Here is a 13,870-nt window from a genome sequence, read left to right on the forward strand (position 1 = left end):
TTAATTGCTGTTTTATATACATTTATACGATATTAATCATTCGACACATTCCCATTTTTGAAAAGTTTTTTACCCACCTCATATGATGATATCATGATTGCACATGCAGGGGCAATCTTCATTACTCTTGGACCAAAACCCGAATATAATGCTCCCACGCCTTCATTTTTGTAAATGTTTGCCAAGAACTTAAACATGTTTGTCTTTGGTTTATGCTTAACATCCCCATCATCCATGGTTATCTGAAGCCTCGTTTTCCCAACATCAAAAGGATTAGTGAAAAAGGCAGCAATGGCACCGGATATAGACCCCGACAAAAACGATGTTGTAAACACTTTCCAATCGTCAGCACCGCCGCTAGTGGTATTGTTAAAGTCCGTTTTCAATACACGAGCAATCTGTTTCTTGCATATTTCGTATGATGACCAGTATATTCCAGAAAAAGGAACATCTCTCCAAAGTGTGATTTGCAACCCCTTGAACAAAGTGGAAGTACCATTCTTCTTAACCAATGCCATGGAATCTCTCAAAAGATGACTTAACACATGAGACGAATTCCTAGAATCACTGGGTATCGATTGCAACTGTGTCTTGATCAATTCTGCTGGTGCAACAAATGTGGCGGACATGATACGAGCCAATGCCCCACAAAGTAATGGGTTGAAGGACGAATTTCCAAATGGTGAATGATCCCGAATGTATTCGTATCCAGTAAAATAAATAATATTCGATGGGATCGCCATTAGTAAAGTTAACGATAACCCACGCCATAATGTGGCAACACCTTCGTGTTTGGATATCGTGGAAAATCCCTGAAATGTTGATGTGATACGCGTGCATTGTTCTGTTCCCGGACGACAATACTTGTTGTGTATCCAAAATAGTTCCGGTGAACTGGCCAAAGCTGCTGCCTCTTGTTTTGGTAAACGCTTTACAAAATGCTCAGGATAATGGACATGGCAACAAGGCTCGTTCTGCGGTAGGATTTCTTGTTGCTGAATTCTGATTCGTATTACGTCAAATGGCGTCACAACTAACGAAGTTATTAAGCTTCCAGAACAAGCACTAATCATTCGTTGTGTTACTGAAATATTCTCATCAGTTATAACATTTTGTTCATTTCCTCTTCGTTGCGGAAACATTTTGTCTTTATCATCACCAAATGACAAATCGTTGTCTTCTATTCCAGCAGCTAGTTCAGATGAAAGGGACATTTAGTGTTGAAGTTGGAAGAGCTGCTGTGTAAGGTGATTGAAGGAAGCCGCAAGAGTTACTAGTATTATATGAGTGCAAGCAACCTATAGTGAAACCAGAAACCTTTTCTCTTTCCTTGGTATCTTGAATAAGTTAAAATATCTCTTCGCAAATCGATTGCTCGGTATAATTTACCCGATTTACACATTCTTTTATTTTTCGCTCCAGGACTTCTTTTTTCTCAGTCTTTTTCTTGCCCACTAAGATGACACAATTTCAACATTTTGCGACTACGGTTTATCACGGAGATCTCTCATTTGAACAAGTCCTTCGAATTTACAAAAACGAAAAATTGAAACAGACGTTGCACACATTTTTTAATATTCACTAACTACATCTGCACAAGTATATATATTAATGTTAGCATCTTGCGTGTAGTTTGTAGCTAGCATCATTCTATGTGGATGGAAAGTGACACTTGAAAGATAATTGATACCTCTATTCGTTGTCAAGTACTTTTCATGCGACGGGTTCTTCAAGATTGTTAAATCATCACCAGCAGTTGACCATATATTTACCGACTTGGAGCCCGTTGCCAAAACAGGAGCATGTTCATGAACATCAATACTACGTATTTGATTGCCCGGGGCGTTGTAAGTCAATATAGGATCATTTAATCTTATGTCCCACAAGTTGACATACCCATCAGAAGAGCCACTGATCAACTCCCTGTACCCACCTCTTTGCATTTGGACATTCTTTATAGATCCATATCCAACGTTACGAGAAGATTGCCCATTTGGCTGTCTCGTCAGCTTCCATGTTCGAACCATTGACTCCCTCGCATCAAGCCTTTGGTCATAGACTCTAATGCTACCGTCATCGAACCCTGCAATAAAAATGTTTCCAGCGACTTGATCAGAAGTTAAGCTGGTAATGGATGAGGAAGACCTAGCAGGGATATCCAGTAAACACAATTCACGTGGCGCATCCCATATACGAATAACTTTGACATCACCACTAACTAATAAGGATCCTCTTGACTGTTGCCACTCAGAAACGAGACCAGAACTTTTTGCCGTGAGAAGCAAGTCAGTCAAAGCTCTCCAACCAGTGACCAACTCAATCTTGTTCGTAAAAACATCGTTGTTGCTCTCTTCAAAATAATCATGCCTTTGATTGATTCTGTTTCCTCTATATGGATCATAGCTCTCATCGTTGTCTTCGTTATCAAAGTTTTCATCACTGTGAAAATTTTTGTAAATCTTTACTACTCCATCAGATGAGCCAGTATACAACAAAGGTTGATCGTCTTCGTTCAAAAACTTCAAATCTGTTATTTTGGTTCCAAAAGGATTTCCATTAGAAAACTTTTTAACTGTTTTACTTCTTCCCCAATCCCAAATTGTCACGTTATCCTTTTCATCACTTGCAACCAAAATCTTTTCAAACTGTGTGAACTTGATACATTTTGGCTGCGAAATGTTGTTCAACACCTTTACACTTTTATTCCAATCGCCACGTAATGCCATTTCCTTTTGCGACTGGGTTTCCTGAATAATCAATTCATTTCGATTCCTGCGCCACAACCTCTTGATATATTCTTTTGATCCCGGCTCATCGGTCTCATTCTTAGACATTTGTGGTTCCTGAAAGTATTCACAGCTGTACTCGAAGAAATCAGATTCAGCTGGTAGTTCAGGCAATTCAGAAAAATTCCGAGTCTTGTAAAAGGCAGATTTGGGCTTGTATTCGGCACCATACCGACTAGGAACTGGACCTGAAGTTAAAATACTACTAAAGCTTTTCATATCTGATTCCTCATTCAAGTGTAAGCTTTTCAACAATTTCGACATAGATAAATTTTTGATTTTCGAAGTAATGGACTCGTTGTCAGATTTACTTTCAGATGAATGGTCATTTGACGAAACTGCCCTTGTCTTCAACGACGAGCCGTTAATGAGCAAATTGTTCTTTCTATTGATCACTGATGCACTCGACACTTGTCTCTTTTCTCCCAAAGGCTTGCTCAAAATAGGCGTCCCAGACATAAAACTTTCACTTATACTGAGTGTTGATTTACTCAACAAGTATCCTTGCATTTCCTTAACTATTGGGCCCAACTCACTGTCATTCAAATTCACCATGACGTAATCGATCACAATTTCAGCCATATGTTTTACCTCACAGTGTGGATCCTCAGACAATATCAAAAGTGCCTTCCATATTGAACTAAATATGGATCCATATGCTGGAGATCGTTTCCTAAATTCATTCAAAACGTTTGGGTTATCGAGAAGTACAATCTCCTCCTCCAACTGGTTGAAAGCAACCACCAAGAAGAATCTGGAATAAGTTTTTATAAATTTGTTGACGAAAAACACCAATTCTTTTCGAACAATTGGGGATCCGTCTCCCAAGAGACCCAAAACAACATTAGCGAGTTTCAAATCTTGCTGCCTCATTTCGTCTTTTCTGGCCTCAGATGTTGAATTGAATTGTGGCTGTCGCTGTTGCGTTTGTTGAGATTGGCCAGACAATGTGGGATCGGAAAGAAAATTTGTTAGTGCAAGAACAATCGATGTGCGAACTTCTGGAATAGGATCATTTACAAGCAATGATAACTGATTGATATAACCATCTTTGTAAACCACCCACTTGCCATCGGGATACTTGTTCCATAATTGAGAGAGTAGCAAGCCACACCACTGTCTCAACAAAGGATTTTCACTCGTTTGAATAAACCTTATGCAGTTGGTGACAACTTCACTCGAGAAGCATAGTCTCTGACCGTTTCTGAAGTCTTTTATAAATAGGGTCAAAATGAAAGCACTCATTGCCTTGTGATCATCGTTAATCAATAATGCACCAGATGTGCTAGATCCAACCCCTCCGTGAGAACCTGTTTGGCTTTGTGGTGAGGAATTTAAAATCTGGTAAAAGTAATTGTACCCCTTGTCTTTGCATAACTCTTGTTGAGTGCCTTTGTAGTCGATAGCCATAATCCTTGCCCATATAAATATCAACACTGGTTTCAACTCCTGGGCTGGACTTTGCAAAAGCTTCAACACATAAGGAAAAATTCCAATAGATAACGACAAATAAACCCCCCATGGCCCCAAGTCTAAAAATTTTGAAAGTAAGATCAAGGCTCTCAATCGGTGTACTTGGGACAACAATACTTGTAAGACTATTGGTAACTGCTCTGGTGGCTCTTTCGTCGATGGACCTGCGTACTTCAACCAAATCTCAAAAGCAGTCAATTGCTGTTCAAAAAAAGTTGAATGCTGGTAATTTCCCAAATTTTGTGTTGTGGGTACGATTAATGATGAGCCATTTGCATGTGGCATTGGGAGTGAGCTGCTGCCATTACTTATCGCCAGTCCATTTGCTACAGAGAGCAGCACGTGATTCACATTTTGATTCAAGGGCTCTTCCTCCTTGGCCGTCTTTAACAATTGTGAAAGAACTTGATCAATTGCCAAATCCCAAGAATCCCACATCGGATGGTGTTTGACAGAGTCTGGTAACGGTGGATCGCTGATTGGATTACAATTCAAATGGGGCATAATCCTCTTTGCTAGCAAGAAATTACGAAACAACGCAGCCACCATTAAGTCTTGACGGAAAAGGCGTTTGAAAATTGGTCTTGAAAGGGAGGTCCATGCTATTGTATCAGTGATTGCTGTGAAAATCCAGTTAAGTTCCCCCAAGGGCGTTCTTCGGTCGGTCAATTTTCCGGGAACGATAACATTTCCTATTTGATTTTTCGGTAGCGAGTCATAGTAGCTCTTTTTGAGTGAGCTTTGCATTATAAACCACTTTATACTGATATCAATGGGGCAAGTAAGACAACATGTGAACAAGTCAGCAGGAAGGTCAGGACTCATTGGCAAAAGTTCATTGCTTTTACATGCTGCTAACTGGATGCAGTCAAGATAGGCCGATGTTGGCGAGGGTGCACTGACGTCGTGATTGCCTTCGTTATCATCATCTATCCGTTTTTGCACAAATTTTTTGAAATTGTGAACAATATTACCAGCACTGTTGCAGTCATATACAAAAATCACTGGAGCACCAAGCCAAGTTTGCAAATCGTAAAGTGAGATAGGTATATATTGAGTATAGCCACGATTAAACACCCAAATTTCTCCACTTGTAGTCGGTTGTGGCACTCCGTGTCCATTATAATGGAAGAGAATTCGTTCATCCTTAGCATTCCGTCTTAACGTGTTGCAAAATCGTTTCACATCTTCCACGCACGGATCTAATGATTGTTTATACCTAGTTCGTAGTGAAAGGGTTTCGTACTGTGACTGCAAATTCTTACCAATGTTTTCAATTGCTTTTTTAGTATCAGTGAAAGTAGTGGGGTCACACCAAGCTTCGAGTTTAGCACAAGGGTAAGTTTTCATAACATCTGGTGGATCAACACCTAGATTGAGACACATTACCAACACCGCACTAATGGTCTTTTGTCTTTCTTTCATTATTTTCCAGTCGAGTATAGGCTGAAAGTTTTTGTAATACTTGGGACTATTCTTCATTTCCTTAGTTAACGGATTTCCAGTAGTACTGTGCCGTTTATCATCATAATAGATATAGAAGGTGTCGGCGAGAGTGTTCAAAAAGTTTTCTGAATTGTAGTCTTCACCAAACCCGTGTCTCATTTTGTCGTTCGTTGGGGTTGTTCGTCGAGAGTCTTCATGGACAACAAGTTGTTGCGAAGCGGCGGGATCCTCTGTTACCATATCGATATGGTTTTATTAGTTTAATATGGAGAGGGTAAATGCAATTAATTGGAACTAAACAATATTTGAGTAGATAACACGGCGTCCTTGAAAGAATTGATTTTTCAAAATTGACCCGAAGTTTGTTTGGGAGGGCCAAACGCTACCATGTTCATATGGCTTGACTAGCACGCTACAACAAGGTCATTGCGATTGACCATAATTCTTCTTTAATGAGAGGAAAATAGTTCCTTACATGCATGAGAGAGAAGATTTCGTGGTAGATATCTTATCTTCAGATGTACTTCGTGCACCTCCGTATTTATTAAATTTCTTTACAGAGTTTGGAGGGGGTCTGCATCAGTAAAGAAGCAGTACATGCTCCTTTGCATTACATGAGACATAGCTCGGTGGTGTAGTTCCTGACGCGAAGGCAATATGTACTTTTCCTCACCTGTTTTATTTGATTAGCTGGGCCTTTCGCTTATCTTTAGTGTCACTAAAGCTGACAAAAGTACACGACCACTTTAGTCTCAACTGATATAGAGCTCTGTTAAGAAATATGGGAATGTAGTTTACAGAAATTGGGCGTAAGGATTTGGTTAAAATAGTTCTTATTGTACTCGACATACGGCAAAATCAAAGTGGTGAGACAGTCTAATGTTGGTGTTCTTTGATGTGTACATAAAACGCCAAAAAGGCCTAAAAAGAACAGATAAACTGATAAGAGGGATAAAAAAAGGGATAAGGAGGAAAATTGTTTTTTCTCTATAATATCCTTAATCAATAATCACACTGCGTGCATTAATTCCTCTCCTATCCTCTATTATTCCTTGTTTATTTTACATTGCTTAGGACTTTATCAACATACACACTTAATAATCCTTCTTTATAGTGATAATCTGAGCTTATTGTTACAACCCAGCTGATCACATTAATCTATACTCATTTTACACTGTATTCGTTTGAATGAGTGTTTTGTCACGCACAGTCGCCTCCGAAATGATTTCAGACGAACGTATTGTATTATTTCAGGACCAACAGGAGTCTCACGTTAGAAGGGTTTCTAGTAAAGGTGGGGACCGCGTGTCCACGATTACGAACTTGTACTTTAAAAATAAACACTTATCCAAACAACACGCCACAGTTCGGTACGACAAGAATGAGGGATTCACCGTTGAAGACACCAATTCTACCTTTGGTACTATTATCAATGATGCGGTCATCAAACACAATGTCAGACAGCCATTGAAGGATAAAGATACATTAGGGTTCATCTTGTCCAAACCATCACTGAAAATTAGAGAGGTGTTCAAGAAGTTTGAAACTGATTTGGAACACAAAAACATTCCTCTTAGTGAATTTGATCTGCCAAAAATTAGCATGAAGTTTGACGTTGCGATAAACAAGTCTGTGCTTAAATTGGTGCCTTGTACTACCACCGAAGCTAGCCATGACTATGAGTTGACAAATGAGGGATCAGTAACTAATCTTTCAGCCTTTGAGAGTACTGAATTTGGGAATAACGACGTTGACGAAATTGATAAAGGTGAATACCACGCAAATGACACGACACAAGATGAGAAGAAGTCGTCTTTCACTGTCATTGATCTTGATGAAGACCACGAAGAGAATATGGACGGGTTTTTGGGGAAGAAAAGTGCAGTGGAACCATCAATCATTATTGAAGAACTTCCACCAAAGGAACCCGTTGAGATCAACAGCAAAAATGACGAAACAGTGGGAATTCAACTGGCTGATAGTGCTCAAGATGAGTCTGGATTAGACTTTGTTGAATTGGAAGATGGCCTGGTATTGGGATCAATTATTGATGAAAAGAAGACGAACCTCCAAAATCACTCTGATGATGTAGGCTCAACATCTCAGCCTCCAACCCCCAGAGAAAATGACCTTGATCACGCTGATATCTCTCGAAATAATGTTGAAGCGGACAAAGATGATGATGAGCCTCCGAGCGAATCCGAAATTGTTTATGAAGTTTACAAGATGGAAAGTGATTATAACAGCAAAGAGATTTATGATGAGGAGGATGCTGAAGTAAACGTAGGCGACAAGGTACTTGATACCAAAGAAGTAAATTCAGAGAATCGAATTGTTCTTTCGGATTCCAACCTTTCCAACATTGGAAATTGCCCCGAAACATGCCACTTGGAAGAGCCATTGAGGAAGAATAGTTCGCCAGCTGAAAATTCAGATGAAAAGTACAATAGTGATGGTATTAGGGGCAAACTTGATTACGATTACGTCACAGATTACGAATGTGAGCATAATTGCTCTGACGCTGAAGACTACGAATTTTCTTGTGACTGTCACAGAGAAGAAGATCAAACTGCTTCAGATTACTCATATTTGAGCTCTGATTGGGACGGAGATGAGCATGGGCATTCCTTAGAAATTTTTTTCGAGGGTCCAAGTCTGGAAGATGAATCTGTTTGTGTATGCTCTGATCCCGAAGATTGTTACTGTGGCAAGAAACAAATGCTTCGTCCACGCAAAAAGGGAGTTGATCATAATGACTCAGATAATCATTCATACGAATGTCTTGGGTGTCACGATTGTGACTCTCATATATCAAACAGTTGGGATATTCTGGATTCTGATGAAGACTCCGTTTGCGTTTGCTCCGATCCAGAGGTCCTTTATTGTGAGAAAGGACATAGCTCCTTCATACCTCCCAAACAGAGGGAAGATACGGAGATGTTAGAATCAGTCGTGCAATTTGGATTTCCAAAGACAGCACCACATGACAACATTACCCAATCGATGGTGAGAAGTGATGTGGATCTCGACAGCCCTGAAGTGAACAATCCAGTAGTTGCACTTAGGGTCGAAAATACCAGGAAAAGATCATATCAGGATACGGTTGAGGGAGAGGAGTTTGACGATGGTATCGACAACGAAGGTGATGTTGAGATGCCACCACGCAAGAAGCAAATTAGTGAAGACTCCAAGCTCAAAACTATTTTCAAGGAGGTTGTAAAAGGGTTGTTTTACGTAGCTGCTACAATTACAGCCCTTGGTATTTATGGTTCAACATTGGAAGAGAATTAGGGTTTGAGTGTTAATAACGCGATTTTATGGGATTAATAGGTTTGACCCGATGTCACGATTTTCAAGACTGAAGGTATTTATTTCACTGTTAGCTAGCTGTAGGAGGGGTGTTTAGGTTACATGAGTTTGATTTCAAGTTTTTTTGTCAAGTATGTTATTCCCTACCAAAAGGCTACGTGCAAGCAGTACATTCCTCTAAACAAATCGACAAATTTCAATATGAGTTCAGATGTGGAATCATTGAGATTCTCATTTTGCTGCTTTCTTCTTATACACTCTTTTCTTTTTAGGCTCTAGTGCACTGGACTGAGCGGATGAGACGGCATTTACCGGTTGAGGATTTGCCATGGGTGGTGCAACACCTTGTGTTAGCAGATTCGTGAAATGCTGTTGCTGAGTCTGATGCTGGGGCTGTAGTAAGTTGTTATTGAACTGATTATTCATATTAGCGCCACCACCATCACCAATGGTTCCGGCGGCCACTCCTGCTCGTTGCTGCTGTAATTGCTTCTGCTTCTGGTAAAGTTGAAATTGCCTCAATCTTTGAAAGTACACAGGGAATTTTTGCAATAATTGTTGTTGCAAAACCTTAACCTGCTGCATTGCCTGCTGTTTATGTTGAGGGGTCAATTGCTGACCATTGGGGGCAACACCTGTTTGGCTCATCATTGCCAATGCATTCATTTTCAGTTGAATTTGCTTAAATATTTGCTGCTCTTCCGGGGTCAATGAACCCTGAAAAATTTGTTGATGTTGCTGTTGTTGCAAAGAAGGCTGGTTCGGCGCGTGTTGCAAATGTGGTTGGGGTGATGGCTGTATATTGTGAGGCACCATAGAGGAAGGCGGCCGAGGTACATTTTGTTGTGGTAAGACACCCTGTCCCAAGTTTGGCGTCCCCATTGGTATTTGTTGCGGGGTCGGCATTTGGCTTGCATTCGGTTGCGACGGCGGAACTGGGTTTGCCATTAAGGGGGTATTATTTATCGACAGTATTTGCGAATTGGAGTTTGAGGGCATAAAAGGTATCTGAGATCCTGTAGATCCAACAGTGCCACCTGTACCAGCAGGAGACGCAATAGGGGCAGATAACTGATTTTGTTTCATATCCTTCCTAGCACGTTTGCCGGCTTGGGATAACATGGATTGTTGCCTTTTGTCACCAATTTGAGTTTCAACAAGAGGCTGGTTTGCATTGTTTGCCGATGCAACCGAAGGCTCTGCAAGAATAGCACCAGACTGTGGCACCATATCGCTTTGCACAGAATTTGCTTGCGCCTGTATTTTCGCCTCTTGTTGGTTCTTTTCAATCTCCCTCTTTTTCCGTATTTCTTCAATCAATCTCAAACGCATAAACTGACCAGAGGTTCTCACGGGATTCTGAGATATTGCAACGGTCGTAGGGATGGTAGATGAGCTTGGAATTTTATCACTCTTTTTACCCTTTGAGTCAGCTCCAACAGAGCTTTCTTTGCTTATAGATTTGGTTGACGGAGTTGTGATGGACAGAGTGGTGGAGGTGCTTGGCATTGCTGGGGGTACAATCACCAACTTCTTCTCTTGTGTGTCCTCAAAACGTCTATTGTTGTTCGACAACAATAACATTAACTCTTCGTATTCGGATGATTTATGCAAAACCATTTCATCTTGATGAATTTTGCGAGGAAAAACGTTGATGCCTGTTCTGTGAGAAAAGTTGACTTCTCCTTTACCAATTTCAGATGCGTCCTCCACGTCAGGCTTCAAGTAATCATACTGATAAGGATTAACTTTCACTGAAAGATCCAACTCCCTGTTTGTCAAAGCCAAAATTTCGGACTCCATTTGCAATGACAATGTGTCTGTAAATTTTGTCAATGCTGAATCGGTATGATATAATAAATCATAGTAAAGCGATAGTGGCGAAGGCCTGAGTAGTATCCTATAGGTTCTTGGTTTCGAAACAATAATTGGGGAACTTTTTGTATCCTTCGATGGAGATGAATTTGGTCTGAATGTAGATGTTTCAATCATATTTCGATGATCATAGACCTGCAAAATGAGACAACCATCATAGGATTTGATCGAGAAGTCCTTCAATAATTCGCTCAATTCCACTGGAATCTCTTCCTTCAACACATGGTTCATGAAGCTTTTAATCATTGGAGATGTTTTGGGTATAATTTGAGAATCTTGCGAATTATTGAATCGGTAGTGGTTGTCGAAGATATGCAAACTCAATGATGCTGGATATTTTGAATATTTCCGTAGTATTTCTTCAGTAGTGGATGCAAAGTGATAATTCCGGATGTTGATCTTTTGTTTTAACAGCTGTTGTTGTTGTTGTTGTTGTTGTTGTTGTTGTTGCTGCTGCTGCTGTTGTTGTTGTTTCTGTTGTAAGACCTGAGTTTTTAAAGGTAGGTTCAGCTCCAGATGTTGATTTTGATTCAAATTAAGGGGACTCCTATTGGGAGCTACAGTTTTACCACCACCATTTGAGAGTTCAAAATTGGCCATGCTTCCAGATTCAAGATCAAATAATAAGATGAAATATTTATATTGGACCTTACCTTGGTAAAAGATATGAATGTCTTTTTTTTTCCTCCACCAAAGCTTCAGCGCGACACGTGATCAGAGACTTAGATTTTCATGAATTTGGGATGCAACTTGTCACAGCTATCCAGGATTTGAAAAATTCTACATCATATTTCTGTACGTAAAGTAATCTTAGTCGTCTGGTGCTTCTGGCTCTTCCAAACACCGTAGTCTAAGTTCTGTTCATTGACTGCACAGTTCAACTTATCGATCTTCTTAAATTTACTCAAAGGACAAAGACCTTAGCAAGCTTTTCTTCTTTTGGGTATGCTGGTGAAGTACTAATAGACTTGTTAATTTGTTGTACAGAGGTCACTACTATGACATCATTATTTACACAGTAGCTCCATTCATTGTGAAGCAATCATTGCAACTAGTTTTTTTTGATTGACAACAGGGGTTTTTGCTTCATCAAACATCTACAATATTGTTTAAGTAGGGTTGTATTACAAACCAAATTAATAAAGGCTAAGTCTTTTTTTACAGATGTACGATGCAGATTTATGATCTCAAACTAAATACTGTATCGTCTTATACAATGATTCCCTTTCTTCCCCACTGAATAGCCACAAGCCATAGATTTCTCCAGATAGACTTCTAATGATAATTAAATTATCGTTGAGCTCAACTTCCATTCCAGATTCGGGTAGAATACCCAATGAGAAGCATTCAGGGCTGGAACGATTTAATATTATAATACCAAACTTGAACGGTTGCTGTAGATGAGAATCAGGGGATGGTTCTTGCCCAGAACCGGCACTAGTACTTCTCTCATATAAGGCTAAAGCACCTTGATAATCCGTCTTGACCCACTCTTCGGACTCTTCATTGAACTTGTAAAGGACGCAATGTGAAGTGTGACAAACTAATTGTTTAATTGCAGGATCGTAGCGACTAATCACATTGAAATTGAGCGCACTTGTATATAACTTGAGTGCATCGTCCCTTGTTATTTGTTCTTGACTTATTGTGGTATCAGCTGCAGCCATTGTTGTGGGGCGTTTATCGGAAGTGAAAATTTCGTCAAGACAGAAACTTTGCTTAATTTGGAAAACTGCGGCGTTCTGTGAGGTTTTCTGCATTTTCGCATACAAAAGCTCTCTTATAAATTTACATAGTTGCGGCTCCCTTTTTTATCCCAATCAAAACAACATTTAATCATGCAACATCTCCTTAGACCCGTATTTAGGCAATCTTCAATCTATTTCAAACAGTCGTATAGATTTTACGCTGCTGTTGGTGATGCAATTCCTACAACCAAAGTTTTTGAAGGCTCACCCGGAAATGACGTCAATTTGGCAAAAGAAACTGAGAAGGGAAAGTCTCTACTCGTGGGGGTGCCAGGAGCTTTTAGCCCAGGATGTTCACAGAAGCACGTACCCGGCTACATTAAAAGTGCTGGTGAATTCAAAAACAAAGGCATTGATAACATCTATGTCCTAGCCGTTAACGATCCTTTCGTTACTAAAGCATGGGGAGAGGGTTTGTTGGATGATGGAGCTCAGATTCGTTTCTTGGCTGACAGCACCGGAGAATTTACAAGAGAGCTCGGTTTGTTATTTGATGCCAGCAAAGTCTTTGGAAACGAGAGGTCAAAGAGATACGCCTTATTAATTGAAGATGGTAAAATCAAACAAACTTTCATTGAACCCGACAACACTTCAGTTGATGTGTCGGATGCCACCAAGGTTTTATCAAGTTTTTAGAAACTTTATAGATCAAATTTTTTAGTCCTGTTTCGTTTTTTGTCTGATTGTTTCTTTTTATTGAACTTCTTTCGCTCTTTGAAGTCTTCTTCTAATTGAATCCATTTAACCTTATCCTCTTCTTTAACCTCGCCTGGGAAATAGACCTTGGACTTGATCTCTTCCAAAAGCCTCGAAAAGCATTCTTCAGTGTTATGGTCTCTGTTCCTGCTCGTATCACATTGAATTAAAAGACCTTTAGATTTTGTTTGGTAGCGAATTGGCCTTTCTTGAAGTTGTTGCCGTATGGGAGAAGGTATCCAATAACACGTGGAACCTTGCAACCACTCACCTTCTTCCAAAGCAACAGTAGCTTTCGAGGATGTTTTATTCACCTTTTGTCCACCAGGTCCTGATGATCTGCTGTAGGAGATGTTAAACAAGTGTCTTGGAATTTGTGAGCTTTCAAAGGTCTTTAGCCATTCTTTTGATTTTTGAATCTCTGGTGAATTGGAGTGGGGTCGGAGAAATAAACGATAGAGACACCTAAGCGGGATCCGAAACGATTGTACCGACTGGATCGAAAGCATGATTTACTCTGCAAGCTTTTGTCTTTGA

The 13,870-nt window shown here is 39.9% G+C and overlaps 7 protein-coding genes across 7 annotated transcripts; 2 read left to right on the forward strand and 5 right to left on the reverse strand. All coding sequences in view use genetic code 12, as the record gives it.

Annotated features, from left to right (window-relative positions):
* Positions 1 to 32: 32 nt before the first annotated feature.
* On the reverse strand, positions 33 to 1,214 carry CORT_0B08860 (Mtm1 protein; the record flags this gene model as incomplete). Its single annotated transcript, XM_003867977.1, has 1 exon — positions 33 to 1,214. One exon carries the CDS (start codon positions 1,212 to 1,214, stop codon positions 33 to 35), a length of 1,182 nt encoding a protein of 393 aa, XP_003868025.1.
* A 357-nt stretch (positions 1,215 to 1,571) lies between these two features.
* CORT_0B08870 (Kog1 TORC1 subunit) lies at positions 1,572 to 5,945 on the reverse strand (the record flags this gene model as incomplete). Its single annotated transcript, XM_003867978.1, has 1 exon — positions 1,572 to 5,945. The coding sequence occupies one exon, from the start codon at positions 5,943 to 5,945 to the stop codon at positions 1,572 to 1,574; it is 4,374 nt and encodes a 1,457-aa protein (XP_003868026.1).
* A 948-nt stretch (positions 5,946 to 6,893) lies between these two features.
* Positions 6,894 to 8,996, forward strand: CORT_0B08880 (hypothetical protein; the record flags this gene model as incomplete). The annotated part of the gene is made up of 1 exon (XM_003867979.1): positions 6,894 to 8,996. One exon carries the CDS (start codon positions 6,894 to 6,896, stop codon positions 8,994 to 8,996), a length of 2,103 nt encoding a protein of 700 aa, XP_003868027.1.
* A 249-nt stretch (positions 8,997 to 9,245) lies between these two features.
* On the reverse strand, positions 9,246 to 11,489 carry CORT_0B08890 (Spt20 transcription factor; the record flags this gene model as incomplete). The annotated part of the gene is made up of 1 exon (XM_003867980.1): positions 9,246 to 11,489. One exon carries the CDS (start codon positions 11,487 to 11,489, stop codon positions 9,246 to 9,248), a length of 2,244 nt encoding a protein of 747 aa, XP_003868028.1.
* Positions 11,490 to 12,076: 587 nt separating this feature from the next.
* Positions 12,077 to 12,649, reverse strand: CORT_0B08900 (Dcp1 protein; the record flags this gene model as incomplete). The annotated part of the gene is made up of 1 exon (XM_003867981.1): positions 12,077 to 12,649. One exon carries the CDS (start codon positions 12,647 to 12,649, stop codon positions 12,077 to 12,079), a length of 573 nt encoding a protein of 190 aa, XP_003868029.1.
* A 78-nt stretch (positions 12,650 to 12,727) lies between these two features.
* Positions 12,728 to 13,273, forward strand: CORT_0B08910 (Trp99 thioredoxin peroxidase/alkyl hydroperoxide reductase; the record flags this gene model as incomplete). Its single annotated transcript, XM_003867982.1, has 1 exon — positions 12,728 to 13,273. One exon carries the CDS (start codon positions 12,728 to 12,730, stop codon positions 13,271 to 13,273), a length of 546 nt encoding a protein of 181 aa, XP_003868030.1.
* Positions 13,274 to 13,278: 5 nt separating this feature from the next.
* Positions 13,279 to 13,842, reverse strand: CORT_0B08920 (hypothetical protein; the record flags this gene model as incomplete). The annotated part of the gene is made up of 1 exon (XM_003867983.1): positions 13,279 to 13,842. One exon carries the CDS (start codon positions 13,840 to 13,842, stop codon positions 13,279 to 13,281), a length of 564 nt encoding a protein of 187 aa, XP_003868031.1.
* Positions 13,843 to 13,870: the final 28 nt, after the last annotated feature.

This window comes from Candida orthopsilosis (genome assembly GCF_000315875.1).
Source record: "Candida orthopsilosis Co 90-125, chromosome 2 draft sequence".
NCBI lineage: Eukaryota > Fungi > Ascomycota > Pichiomycetes > Serinales > Debaryomycetaceae > Lodderomyces > Lodderomyces orthopsilosis.